Source organism: Solanum dulcamara, chromosome 7 (genome assembly GCF_947179165.1).
Source record: "Solanum dulcamara chromosome 7, daSolDulc1.2, whole genome shotgun sequence".
In the NCBI taxonomy this organism is placed as follows: Eukaryota; Viridiplantae; Streptophyta; class Magnoliopsida; order Solanales; family Solanaceae; genus Solanum; species Solanum dulcamara.
In genome coordinates this window covers 6,138,864-6,154,094 of record NC_077243.1, presented here as the reverse complement: position 1 = coordinate 6,154,094, position 15,231 = coordinate 6,138,864, and the positions used below count along the sequence as shown (strand labels likewise).

Here is a 15,231-nt window from a genome sequence, read left to right as displayed (position 1 = left end):
TTATCTTTCTCCATCACATTTTCCCATTTGCTAGACAAATAATTAACCTACTGAACCAAAAAACAAAAAGACAAATCGTTGTTACCTAGTGTAGGATGGTGCTTTCTTGCTGCCGCTGGGTCCCCCCATATGATTCATCACAAAGTGGGGGCTACGCCCACATTAGATTCTCTATTGAAAAATGAAAATATGCTATATTTTTGGTCATCTTCCATTTCTAACAAATACAACTTCATATCGTAAATTTAAACACGTTAAAAAATGATGAAATAATGATCATTCCATCACAATTCTTATTGATATCAATGTTTCTTCTGTATATAAATTGCAGGTGTTTATAATTTTAAAAGAAAACAAACTTCTAACTGTACAAACAAGACGGGACCTACTGTGTTTACTTAATTTTCTCTATAAGTAAGGACTAATGACACTACAAGAAAGAAAAATAGAAAAGCAAAGACTTTTATAGGAAACAAAGTACTTCGTCACCATGATTGAGGTATGAAAATAAATGCACCAATGGCTCATGTTACAAGTGCCACTCTGACTCAGCATTTGGTACTTGTCAGCATCAAAATTACTGCACTATAGTAATCATTTTATGAAGAAATGTTGATCAAAAGGTGTTTCATCCTAAACATGTGACAAAAAAATAATAAGAAAGTGGCAATCAATCAGCTAGTATATCTAACTCTAGTTATCTTTTGTTCATTTCTAAAAGAGGCCTGTTGTTTGGAGAAACGTATCACCCTTGTGACATCTGCTCTGATAGAAAAGAAGGCAGAAAGCAAAGCAATTAGCATAGTTGGGTATATGACTACACTTGTGGAATTCCTAAAAAGTACTTGCTTGTCAAGACCCCATGTGATGAGAAGGATTCCAGTAAGACCAAATCTCCCTGATTTCATTAGACCCAAAAGTGCTCCTGCCACCGACAAGTAACTACCTACTATAACCTGTGGTCACCCAAAACCAAAAAAAAAAATTTTAAAAAAAAAAGTAGTGAAGAAGAAGAACCCCCAAATTAAAACAGAATTATAAATTGATAATTAACCTCTAAGTTCTGGAGATCATGTGTTACGTGAGATTCCTTTATGCTGGTGAATTTGTAGGCTTCTAGAAGCTTTCCATAGCTTGGAATGGCGTTGTTCTTATAAATGGCCTTTGCTACGGCTCCTGGGTAAATCAGGGTTTTTACCATACCTCCCGAAACGATTCCATTTGCGTACAATAGAGACAGTGACACCTCAATTGGTGTGGTACATGTACCAATTCTACACGGGAATCTGCAATCAAAGTCATAAAATTTCATAAATACAAAAGGCACAATCATAGGATACTGGCTTGATTCGTTCCATTAACGAACATTAATTGAACCTAGAAACAATTAAGGTGAATCTACTGCATTGCGAACATTAATAAGTATTCCTCATCAAAGGCCATTAATTTTCTAAAAGGAAAATGCGTTCGATGTTCATAAAAAAAAAAAGACCTAACATTTGTTGGAATGGAGAATTGATTCAGAAGCAAATTAGAACCTGAAAAGGGGGACTTGGAAAAGTATTAGAAGAAAGTATAGCCTGGACGCAACGAAATAGACGTCCCGTGCCCATTTCTTTGATGTAGACGCCATGCCAATTGCTAAAAGCTACAAAGTGTTACTGAAAGGGCCATAAACCTTTACGCCAATAAGGAAAGAAAATGAAAAAATAGAAATCGGGAACCACTTTTTTTGTTGGGCCACGGAGACCCTGAAGGGTATCCATCACTTGGGTTGATTGCTTCCATCATTTTCGGGTTTTTTTTTGGGGGGGGGGGGCGGGGGGAAAAACTGACACAAATGTACTGAAATTTATTTCGTCATTGTAGCCTTTCAAAAAAGCATAGAAATCGATATCCAAAAGGAGGTTTACTTTGGAAAAAGAAAAATATACAAATTTTTGATATCACACTTTTAATATTATAATATTTAATATGGTATTTGATATGCATTCTTAAAAAAGTTGATATTTAATATTTATATAAAAAAATATTGAATATCATTTTAAAGTATTTAGTTGCATAGAAAATTAATATATATTATTATAAATATTAGCAAATATATACGATAATATTAGTACAAAACTAATTATTCAGATGTTGGATTTTTGACTATTCTTATCTTGATTGAAATGTTCTCTTTGGTTAATTGATAGACGTAGGAAATTATTTGTACTTTATTTTGAACCGGATAAAATGTTCTTCAACTGTTGAAAATGATATAAAAATGCCCCTCATTTATCTATTGGCCTAAAATGCCCTTCACATCTACCTTTAGATCCAAAAATGACATTTTCTTCCACGAAAAAGAACATTTTAGGCTCAATAGATGATTGAGGGCATTTTTGTACCATTTTCAATAGTTCGAGGGCATTTTAAGCCATTTTCCGTAATTAAAATTCTGTTAAATAAATTTTGATTTATAATTAATTTTGAATAGTTAAATTATAATCAATGGATGGCCGACACGTGTTTAAAAAAATTATTCAAATTATTTAATTCAAATTATTTTAAATAAATTTTGATTTTAATTAATTTTAAATTATTAAATTATAGCCAATAGATGGCCAATCACGTATTTAGTTAAAATTCTGTTAAATAATTTTTAATTTATAATTATTTTTAAATAATTAAATTATAACCAACAGATGGCTGCCACGTATTTTAAAAAAACATTCAAATTATTTAATTAAAATTTTGTTAAATAAATTTTGATTTTTATTAAATTGTAACTAATAGATGGCCGCCACATATTTAAAAAAATTATTCTAATTAATTAATAAAAATTATGGTAAATAAATTTTAATTTATAATTAATTTTAAATATTAAATTATAATCAATAAATGGTCGCCACGTGTTTAAAAATTTATTCAAATTATTTAATTAAAATTCTATTAAATAAATTTTGATTTATAATTAATTTTAAATAGTTAAATTGTAACCAATAGATGACCGCCACGTGTTTAAAAAAAATTATTCAAATTATTTAATTAAAATTCTGTTAAAATGGCCTAAAATGCCCTCGAACTATTGAAAATTGTATAAAAATGTCATCATTCATCTATTGGGCCCAAAATGTCCTTTTCTGTTAAAGAAATTGTGAATTTTTGACCTAAAGGTGGATGTCAGAGTATTTTAGACCCAATAGATAGATGAGGAGCATTTTTGTACCTTTTCCAATAGTTCAAGGACATTTTAGGCGTTTTTCTGTTTTGAATATTTCTACATTTATAAGTTGCTCATATATATAATTAAGACGTTTTTTGAATAGTCAAAGTCATAATTTTCTATCATATGAGTATATGTAAATTAAAATGGATCAAACTATGATTATCAATTTAACGAACCACAAATATCAATATCGAATCATACCAAATTAATTTGATATGATAAGAGAATATTATTTTAAAAATTAAAATAACCGAACGAAAATTTTCAATGTCATACCATGCCCCACCCGGCTACCCTAAACGTAACTATACCTCCTGTTGACCCTCTTTTTTGGCAATATATCATTAATAGAATCTACGCAGAAAACCCTATAAATATCACTCCCTCCGTGTTAAAAAAAATGATTTGATTTAATTTGATACGGAATTTAAGAAAATAAAAAAGATTTTTCAATCTTGTGGTCCTAAATTAAAGTTTTGTTAAATATACCAAAATACGCTTTAATCTTATAGCCTTAAACATGTCACGTGAAAAGTTGAAATTAAAATTTTGTCAAAAACGAAAATGGGTCATTCTTTTTAAAACATACCAAAAAAGAAAGTAGGTCATTCTTTTTTAAACGGCCGGAGTACTACAATTTATACCAAATACAGTAAAAACAGAAATTGATTTAGAGTCCAGTTGCAGTACCATTTCAAGCTTAATTTGGATTTTTGGTATATTAGACCAATTATAATATGATTTAACTGGAAAAAAAAAGAATTTAAGGTTCTAATGACAACCAAATTCTCAAAAGAACTAGGCGTGCACGGAATTTTTTCTAGCAAATTACGTAAATTACAAGCGACTAAGACGTTTTCTTATTCTTCTTACAAAAAGGATAAGTCTTAAAACTTAAAGATTATCACTAAAAAATAATCATAGTTCAAAATACTCAATAGTTAATTAATATCTTATATTATGGGTTGATTTTTAAGATAATCATTCAATTAATAAATATCATCTCTAAAATATTACATTTTTTTTTATTTTAATTTTTCTTTAATTATTTTTTTTAAAATAACAATTATTAATTAAGTGACTATATGAAAAATCTAACTTTAAAACTTCTCTCTATCATCACTTTGTAAGTTAATAATTTATAATGATGTCCCTGAAAATCAGAAGGGGTTAAGCTAATTATCATTAATTTAGTAAGTCAAAGACGGTTACCTCACTCATTTATGATCATGTAAAACATGGTGAGGTGGATAATCATCATTTAGTTATATGAAGCATAATATATAAGCGTATTTTTAATGTCACGTAGACCCCACGATGTGGGATTTCACTGGGCTGTTGTTGTTGTAGTATTTTTAATGTCACGTGACATTTATGCTTTATTTGAAGGTACATAAATTTAAATATCTATTTATATAATTAAGATAAAATTTAAAATTCGTTTGTATATTAAGTTGGCACCAACTTTCATTTAAATATCTTAATTAGGCTTTGTTCATCGGAGCCTTACTTGAGGTATCTAAAATGAATAAAGCCTAATTAAGATGTTTAAGTGAAAGTTGATGTCAATTTTAGAGAATTGGATTTCGTCTATTTATAACTAATGTCAAGTTGATGGCTGCCCGTACTGCTGCAAGGGCTGAGGGCAGGGTGGCTGCCACTTTAGTATCTGCTACTTTCATTATCCAGAATTAAAAGGATGGTTGCAAATTGCAGTTCGTTTTTTTTTTTTTTCCCTTTTTCTATTAAAACGTTCATGGCTCTTGGGCACTTCCAAGAACCACGTCTAAGCATTAATATATCCAGAAAACAACAAGAGCAATACAAGAAAAGCAGAACTTTAACATGTGGAGCAACACAAGAAAAACAGAACTTTGACATTCACATGTCGGTCATGCATCTCTATGCTATATCAAATTCATTCGTATCAATTATTTATCTGATTTTAGCTTAATACGGAATTTAAGATAGTAAAAAAAAATTGAATGTCATGGTCATAACTAAAGATAATGAAATGTACTAAAATATATTCGTTAATCTTGTGCCATTAAATATATCACGTGAAAATTTGAAACATCCAAAAAAAAAAAAAAAGTAAAATAAATAAATTGAAACCAGAGAGTAATTTATTACTAACTCAATCATTGTTCAGCCACGATCAGTTGCAGTTTGTGCCACATATATAGTCTTCCATATCTCCCTGTAGCTTGAGCCTTTAGGGCGTCTTACGCTATGTGGAGCAATCTTCATTTTGATCTCCTCACCAACATTTTCTCTTATCTTTCCCCCTATACCTTAGCCATGGCTAAATCCGTCTGCAAGAGTTGGCACACATGTGCTAACAATTCAGCTTCATGGGCAACACTGCCACAGTGGAAACATCCGCCGTGGTTCATAGCGCTGCCCACGCGCAACCACGGGCATTTTATTTGTGCTCACAACCCAATTGATGATTACTGGCATCTATTACCTCTTGACTTCATTCCCAACCCAATTCGCCCAATTGCTGCAGTTAATGGCCTAATACTACTGAGAGAAACCACAACTACTACTCTTCAATTAGCCATATGCAACCCTTTCACTCGACAATTCAGGCACCTCCCAAAGCTAAATGTCACAAGGATTAATCCAGCTGTTGGGGTAATAGAACTGAATTCAGCCAACTTCAAGGTCTATGTTGCCGGAGGAATGTCAGGGGCAAGCAGCACCGGAGGAGGTGCTTCGTACGAACCCAGCTTAGAAGTGTACGACTCTGTTCACAAAAGCTGGAAACCAATCGGATCAATGCCAATGGAATTTGCAATTAGGCTAACAGTTTGGACCCCAAACGAGAGCGTTTACTGCAACGGCGTCCTGTATTGGATCACCTCAGCCCGGGCTTATACCGTAATGGGATTCGAGATTGGGAACAAAAATTGGAGAGAATTAAGGGTGCCGATGGCTGACAGGCTTAATTTTGCTGGATTGGTATCGAGAAATGGGAAATTAAGTCTTGTTGGTGGAACTAGCGATGCAGGGGCATGTATATGGGAGCTTGATGAATCAAATAATTGGAGAATGATTGAGAAGGTGCCACAAGAGTTGTGGGCAAGATTGTTTGGAGGTAAAGGGAGATGGGGTAATATTAATACAAGATGTGTGTGTATTCCTGGGGCAATGTGCTTGTACAGAGATCTTGGATCAGGCATGGTGGAATGGAGAGAATGTGCAGAAAATGGTTCTAAATGGGAATGGCATTGGATTGAAGGGTGTGGTACAATAAAAGGGATGAAATTGCAGAATTTCCCCATTAAAGGACTGTTGTTACATCCTTGTCTTGCATCTTCCAGTTTCTTGCTGAATGAATGAGCTCCAAATTCTTCTCTCGTCCAAGTTCCAAAAACATACCCCCTTCCTCCTAATTCATGTGGCTATCTTCAAATTTCGTGAGTTAAATAATTTAATTTTGATGCTGAATTTGGACATAAATATTTCAAGTTATTCGAAATAAAAGTTATATACTTGAGAACCATGAAAAAACATTATAAATTACAATATTTAATATTTAAAAGACATATATCTTTCCACTAGTTGATTGTATTTGTAATGCTTTATCTTTAAAAAATAAAATAAAAGGCTAAAGAAAAAGAAACAAGCCTAGTTCTTTTTCGAATGACCCATGTTCATTGAGCCTTAACAAATTCAAAGCGAACCAGGCCTTAACCCAAAGGCCCATTAAGGAATAGCCCGCCCACTCTCCGTTATTATTCATGCTGTTTGAGCATCTAACTAATGTCCCCGAGTTTCAAAAGTGATCAGTGAACGTTATTGCTACAGAAAGCACTATATCCGGGATTGTATTAGTAGTTTTTTCTCTCACTAGAATTACTGTTTAGGTATAGAATGTGTTTAACTGACAGTCATTAGAATTGGTTTAAAAGGAAATAGATGATGAAAGGCAAATAATGATAAAGGGAAAGACCTAAAACTTAATGGCCCTGTTATAAAGGAAATAGAATTTGGGTTTTCTAGCAAGTTGACAGGGAAATAATGTTTATAGGATAAATGATAAAAGTTGATTGCATCCCACTGACATAAAGGATGTTTGGCTAAGCTAGGCAAATTAATTTATAAGCACTTATAATTTATATCGATATTTGGTAAATATGCAAATTGCTTACTTCCTCCCAAATTAATTGTCAAATTTCCTTTTTCCGAAAGACAATTACATAAATTTTAATTAAAATTTTAAGATTTATTTTTTATTATATTGATATGAAAAAAATATAACTTATATTATTTTTTGTGTAGTTTTTGAATACATAACTTTATTTTTAAAATATTAAATTAATCTAATTCGATTTAATTCTAAAAATCAATCAAATTGATTCTCAAAAAATGAAATATGACAATTATTTTAAGACGGATGGATATATAAGTTAAGTAACATAAGTTGGTAACCCACATCTTATGATTTTTCAGTTTACAAAAACTTTGGCTTGATAAAATATTTTACTATTCGATTTCTAACATTATTTTTTCTAATTCTCAAAACACCCTTCTCAAAGTTGAACTCCTAACTCCATGTTTATTCCATTTCCATTGTTCGTTATTCTCCTTATATAATTTTTTTTTTATAAATAGCTTTAAAAAATATATTACTAATTTTAATAGGAAATAACTTGTCAACATATAGTAAGCACATACCAATCGTCCATTATCATTTTTAGTATTTCAATTCAAAACGGTTGCTACTAGGGCACCATTCGTGGCATTCTTGCCTTGGCCGCAATCAAAAGGTGGCCTTATTTCAATTTGACGTGCAGGGCTGCGTATTAGTCGGTTTGATTCGATTTTGAAATTTATTGGTTTGACTTATCGATTTTCGATTTATAAACGTGTCAAATTCGTTATAAAACCATTAAGATATTGACTTATCGGTTATTATGATCATTATCGGTTTAATCATTAAGATTTGATATCCAAGAAAATCATTGAAAATCACGTAGAAATAAGGTGACAAACCAAATGAACCATGCACATGAGTTGATAAATTGCGTCTTGCTCAAAAGTAAATGTAAAATATTGTATAATAATCAAGAGTTTGAGACAGCAAGAAATAAAAAATATGAAAACTAAACCCCAAGTGAATGACCTTATATACCGAATGTTAATAAATATAAATTATTAAGTTACTATCGGATTATCGGTTAATCCATTAAAAAAAAAAATCGTTAAAAACCAATAACTCAATAATAAAAAATAATTAAAATCATTATCGAAATCACTAAACCAATAACTTATTACCAATAAATCAATAATTTTTTTTTGATTTAATTTATCGATTTCAATTCAATTTTAAACCGTTGCTACTTCCTAGCCGTGCATGGTGGTATCTTTGAGAGGTTTGGCTTTTACTAGGCACTTGATGGGGAAACGCAACAATTTTGGCCATCAATTAAAAAAGGCAAAAAAGCAACTTCAATCTGCACAACAAATGGCTATTAGATAATGAATGCTAATTAATGATGAGATGATTATAATGCTTTGACATGGATGCGTGGCGTGGGGTGCTTTGAGTGTGTCTATAGACTTTGAAACTCTCGCCGAATTCAAAAGGCTAATCATAAATCAATTAACAAATGAGAAAAACAAAACATGATTAGCTTATTAATTTCTCTATTTCCAAATACTTTGCATATGAAACGAAATGTGACAAATATTTCTTGAAATGTATGAAACAATATTTTAATTGAGAGGATTACATAACATAATAAATATTTTGAGACGAAGAAAGTAATAATTGAGCTGAATATTTCACTTATTGACTTCTTCTATACTTGACATAAATAAACATGAGAAAGAGGAAATAAATTAAGTTGCCATGTTTGAAAGGAACACGCAAATTTCTACGTAACGTTGATGGTGACGAGGCCCAATTGGCCATGGCTTTAGTGACTTTTGATTAATTGAAAAGTCCACATGCACTTGAATACTCCTCCCAACAAACGCTGTTGGCCACCTCTTAATTTTTTTTTTTATTATTATTTATTTAGTGGTGTGGACCTGTGAATAATGGGAAAGAATAAAAGGTCCAAAAGATGGAACTATTATCCGGTAAAATTGAAATTAAATTTGGCCAAGTTTACTACTTAATTAATATTATCAAAAAATACATCTTCAGAATGACACATTTTATAAAATATTTAAGGACATGAGTTAAAGACAATTATTTACTATTACGCTTTTGATTATTTTCAAATAGTTTCCTAGAAAAAACAAATAGTTAAAAATCTCATGAATGGTAAATATGAGAAAGAAAAAAAGTTTCATCAATTCTATTAAATTTTGAATAAATCACTTATTTTGAACTATGTAGCAAAGATACCCCCATTCACTTTAACTTATCCACTTTGGACTTGGCATGCTACTTAAAATATAATGATTAATATAAGTATTTATCATAATATTCATTAATTGATGTATAATCTTAAATCTTGAGAAATGAGTTGGGGAATAAGTTGTAATTAATGTTGAGGGTAAATAGAAAAAAAAATATTTTTTCTTGATATGTTAAAAATGATAAGTAAAAATAAAAAAATATTTTTAAAATAATAAATTAGTAAAAATGAACGAGACAATCACTATTTTCGAGATTAATAAGGAATAATGTGCAATAAATTGCATTTTTTTTTTAAAAAAAATAATTTAAAATGTGTCTTCTCAATTACTATTACTTAAATTAAAAATAAGTACATCATACATAGAAAATGGTGGACAAACTCTCATTCCATCGAACCGAACATAAAAATAACCATTCTAGCTAAAGCGTGAGGAGTTTGTTTTTTCTGACTAGTAAAACTTATTCTAATTGAAAATTCTTCTTTAGTATCTTATATAATTATAAATAAAAAAATCCAAATAAAAATTATTTAAAAATATTTTCTTCGAGAGCTTGATAATTATCTATCGCAATTACCACATGACTATCAACGGAGTAAATTACTTAGTTAGGTTGCAGTAGAATATCACATGTCGTTTGTTGTGCATGAAGGATAAATAAATGACATTGAAATTAATATGGTTGGATTCTAAGAATTTTATTTCAATTACACTAATAAATGGTGAAAGTAGCAAAGAACCCATAAATTGGATAGACGGACAATTAATATGTTGAGCCTTACCTAGCCACTTTACCAAACCCTATGGTCTTATTCTGTTTTAATTATAATTAAGCCTGTGTTGACTTCCTTATACAAATATTATTTACATTATTATTTTAATCAATTTTTATAGTTTAGTTGATTAATTATGTGAAATTTTTATAAGTTAGTCTGATGCTTCGACCACTTATTTGTAATCATTAACAATAGTAGCGATGCAGCAACTACCTCTAGGATGGTAATTGTGTATATAAAATATTCTATTGTTCAAAAATATATGCTAAATATTAGATATTATCAGTAATGACTCTAGAATATAATCAACAACAACATTAATAATGTACTTCCTCTACAAATATGCTCTATGGAGGTAAGGGAGGATTGTGTACACAATTTTATTGCTATGTTATGAAAGTTGAAAAATTATTTTTCGTAGACGCTCTGTTCAAATAAATTATGTCCAGAACATAATTGGAAAGGTTGAAATTAATTACTTGAGTACATTTCAGCACTGACTGATTTTACTTATGTTAACATTCATAAATTTAAGAGCTAAAATACAATTTATTAGCCACAATGTATAACGAATAGAAAACATCAACCATGTCGACAATGGAAACAATCGAAGGTATAAAATTTACTATTTTATCCACACATAGCCGTATTTTACAAATTTCAATTTGATAAATCATTTAGGCCTAGAAGGAAAAAAAAGGAAGAAAAAAAAGGACAAAAGAAAAAATCATTAAACAAAGGAAGAAACATACAATTTGGCAGAAGCACAGAAGTATATTATTTTTCAGATTCCTATAGTCACAGACTTTTATTTTCATTAATTTATTGATATCAAATAGTCACAGAGTTACGGTCAAAGGAAACCAGAGAGTCATAAATAAAATATGTGAACTCATGAAGTATTAAACAGAGCTTGAATTCATAATCTAATGTCAAAAAAATTGATCTAACACATGCCTAATTATTAAAAACTCGATAAAGTAATATTTGAGAAAATAATATTTTTTTAAAATAATTATTTTTTTTCAATTCTGAATTGGGCCAGTTATATTAAAGTAATATTCTTGCTAAATGCATTAGATAATAATTAAAAATAAAGTATTAGAGGCCCAGAAAAAATATAAAGTAATAATTACTACAAAAAATCAAGAATTTATATATATATATATATATATATATATATATATATATATATATATAATCTGTCAATATTATTAGATCAATAACTATTTCATTTTAAAATATAGTTCTATAGTTGATTGTTTTTTCTTTCCACCAAAACCAAAATGAATCTCATCTTAACTTTTTGTACGCCTTTCAAATGATGAGAAGATATTATATTTGGATTATGATTTTTAAACATCTAGTTTTTTTCTTTTATAGTTAACATAAAATCTATTCATATTCTATATACATGAATACAATTAGAAACATTAAACTTCACTAAATTCATTTAGCTTTTTTAGATTTAAATAATAAATGTGCAAAGACTACACTTTTTAGTTTTTTAGATTTAAACTTTTAAAATTTTTAATTAAAATATTTTTTTTCTTATGGCACATACTGCAAAATACTCTCTAAAGTAAAAAATATTTTATGTATTTATCGATAAACTAATAATCTCGATAAATAAATTTTTTTTCCTGATCCTAAATATATGCATTTATAAAGGTTTTACTAAAATATATTGTATCATTAATTAGGTAAAAGAAATAATGCTTAATGAAAAATTACATCTAACAGATTTATGTAAGCGGGCGGGAGTTGCCAAACGCCCGACTACCTTTAACCGACCCGTCAGCTAATAATAAAGTTACAATTTTTAAACATGGATAAATAATCTCCACTTCACAAATCACTTAAAAAATTATATTATGGTAAATATAGATTTTTTAACAAAAAAAATAAAATAAAGTAAGTAACTATTTTTATCACAAAAATCTATCGTATGCAATGTTGCGTTGTATTATAATAAATAAAAACACACTGAATCCATATAAATCAAATATCTCTATAACATTATTGTTTATTAAAAAACAATTCAAGACAACTTAACTATTATAAGAAAATATTGTTACGAATGAGGATTGTTATTAAAAAAAGTTGAGTGGACATGAATTTAAGTTATAGATACTATCTATAAAAAAAAGTACATTATCGAATCACCCAAAAATATCTACAAATAACTTTCCATTATAGTTAAAAGTAAATATGTGATATTGCAAATAATAAAGTCACCTATCATAAGTCTACAAATTGTATACGTAAATTGATAAAGTAAAACTTTTTTTATACTAATCTTTGTATTTAAATTTGTAGAATCGTTTAATTCGCTAATTAAATTATTTTGAAATTACAATTTAACATTATAATTCTTAGACTAGTTTACTAACAACAAGTATCAACATACTAGTGACTTTAGACTAATTTACCCTATTTGAAAAATAAAAAATTTCAAATAAAACAAGATCAAATTTAATAATTTAAAGTTATATTTCATTTGTGGTTGAATGCCTAAATTTATCCCCATCTTATCTTATCTTATTTTATTCCATAAACGAAACTAGAGTGAAAAATCTAAATTACCCAAGCCTTTACTACTTTTATAAGATTGGTCCTATTCCTATCTCGTCCATGCTATAAATACGGCATGGTACACAAACATGTGTGGAAAAGTCTAACCACAATCGCCAGGGCCTCCATACCTGTCTTCACACTCCTCATCCCAAGAAAGATATACACTGCCCACTATAAAACAAGAACCAATTGTGGTGGCTGTTCAATTTTTTTTATCATTCTCCGTATTTGATGGCTGGATTACAGAGATCTACGACGTCCTTCCGGAGACAGGGCTCATCAGGACTAGTATGGGATGACAAATTATTGACAGCATCAGGTGAATTGATTCAGCTCGGCAATCCAAGAGGAGAAACTGACAGAGAAGAAGAAGTTATCAAAGGAGAAAAGCCTAAATTGGAAGTGTCAGTGCCTGATAAGGCTTCATCAAAAACGGCTGGATCCATGGACAGGAGCCGATCTAATCGTGGTTTCCGTACCGGTAAGGTTTCGCCGGCAATTGAACCGCCGTCTCCTAAAGTATCTGCATGTGGATTCTGTAGCGCTTTTGGAAAGAATGATAAATCTAACCGTCGACCTAAATCCGGTAAGCGCAAGATGTAATATTATTCCGGTGATAAGGGATTAGGTCAGATATGGTTGGCGCAACTAACGTTCATCTCGATAAGGATGAGGTGTCAGAATTTTGGTGCTAGAAGACAACTGTACTACTTGTTTTATGCATATTTGGCTTTTTCTCTGCCAGATTTGTTCTCCTTTAGGTTCTACAGGGGACAATTTCTTCCGGTGTCTTACTTTTCTTGGTTGGCTGGGTAATGGATGTGCATAAGTGCTACTAGCTTTTTTCTTTTTTTTGTTAAGCCGCCGTGAGTCATTTCTCGTTGTACAAAGTTGAATCTAAAATTGGGACCATCTCTTGCTTTATCTTCTGGTATGTGAATTGGGGATATCATCTCATGTTATATCTTCTGTATACGAGTATGTTTATTGTATACTCTTCCTCTATATTATTCTATGTATACGGTCTTCCTCGCTACATTTGAGTTTTGATTTTCATTTTTGAGAGCTTGTTGATTCTTTCTTCCTGAAAACAGAATAAAAAATTACTATATTTGTTTTCGAAGAGTTGAAACCGAATTTCGATGAAGCTAAATCATTTGGTACAAATATGTAGTTTGGAATTCCTCATTAGGTAGACCGAATTGTGCCAAATTAGTAGAGGCACATTCCTAATATGATCAATTCCGGAGGTGAAGCACTAGCTTCAAATAGTCAAAAACTGCCATTATTAGCATACAATCACTATTTTATGACTCTGTCATTGTTGCTGGTTGCTATTTCTGATTCAGTTATATTTAGCATGAAATCTTCAGTTTAATTTTGTTCCAAAGGTAAAGAAAAACTAAATAATTTCTTCCTCCGTATTTATGTTGATGGTTAGGTAACAATCGTCCTATACAATTAATCAAAGTGTGCTCAAGCTGTCTTGAATTTAAAGGTTACCCAAAAGGAAAATTATTTAAATGCACAACTTATTTTAGCATATTTTTTAAAATTTTCTATCATTTAAAAAAATTATAAAAATCTCTACTCTTTTTTATTCTAGATCGGATATATATTTTACGTGATGTATTGGGACATACAAAAAGTATCGGGACGTTGATTGATGTATTCGAAATCTAAATGCGATGTATTTGAACGTTGAGGCATGTATTTGAAATCGAGACACGATGTATCCTACTATTTGAGATGTATCTGAATTCCACCAAATTTAAAAAAAATTTATAATTTTTTTTAAAAATAATATAATTAACTTTTAGCAATATAAATTTTTTGTAATCCCTATCATAAAAAACAGTATAGCTTTTTCCCGAAGTGCTGCAATTGTGAAGGACGTTTTCCTACTCACTTTACCGCAAATCACATGCCACATGCTGATGCTACACCAACTAAAAAGGAAAAAAAAACTTGTACACCAGTGTATGTGTATTATATTAGTTTATACTTTCTTAATCATATATTTTAATTTAATTTGTATGTTTACCTCAATTTATCACTAAATTATTGCTAATTAACATGATTTGATACACGTTATGGATTTGAAAAAGGAAGTGCTACTCTATGCTGTTCTCTCGTTAACCTCGTCATGTTAATGTATGATTCACTAATCAATCTATTATTAGGTCCTTAACGCGCAATATTTCTCACACTTAGCCCGACAGACTGTTCCAGCAGAACTGTGATGATGATTACTCCATACGAATGAACATAGGAGAATAGTTTTAT

At 30.1% G+C, this 15,231-nt stretch overlaps 3 protein-coding genes across 4 annotated transcripts; 2 read left to right on the top strand and 1 right to left on the bottom strand.

Annotated features, from left to right (window-relative positions):
* Nucleotides 1-107: 107 nt before the first annotated feature.
* On the bottom strand, nt 108-5,418 carry LOC129893843 (uncharacterized). Of its 2 annotated transcripts, none has more exons than XM_055969262.1 (3): nt 5,349-5,418; nt 1,055-1,286; nt 108-956 (listed from the first exon to the last, which is right to left on the bottom strand). In XM_055969262.1, the coding sequence occupies exons 1-3, from the start codon at nt 5,354-5,356 to the stop codon at nt 675-677; spliced, it is 522 nt and encodes a 173-aa protein (XP_055825237.1). In that variant the 5' UTR covers nt 5,357-5,418; the 3' UTR covers nt 108-674. The 2 variants fall into 2 exon arrangements, with proteins under 2 accessions (XP_055825237.1, XP_055825236.1); XM_055969261.1 differs by lacking the exon at nt 5,349-5,418 and adding an exon at nt 1,539-1,725.
* On the top strand, nt 5,401-6,737 carry LOC129893841 (F-box only protein 6-like). The gene has a single exon (XM_055969257.1). The coding sequence runs from the start codon at nt 5,444-5,446 to the stop codon at nt 6,557-6,559; it is 1,116 nt and encodes a 371-aa protein (XP_055825232.1). The 5' UTR covers nt 5,401-5,443; the 3' UTR covers nt 6,560-6,737.
* A 6,269-nt stretch (nt 6,738-13,006) lies between these two features.
* On the top strand, nt 13,007-13,981 carry LOC129894439 (MAPK kinase substrate protein At1g80180). The gene has a single exon (XM_055970140.1). The coding sequence runs from the start codon at nt 13,177-13,179 to the stop codon at nt 13,546-13,548; it is 372 nt and encodes a 123-aa protein (XP_055826115.1). The 5' UTR covers nt 13,007-13,176; the 3' UTR covers nt 13,549-13,981.
* Nucleotides 13,982-15,231: the final 1,250 nt, after the last annotated feature.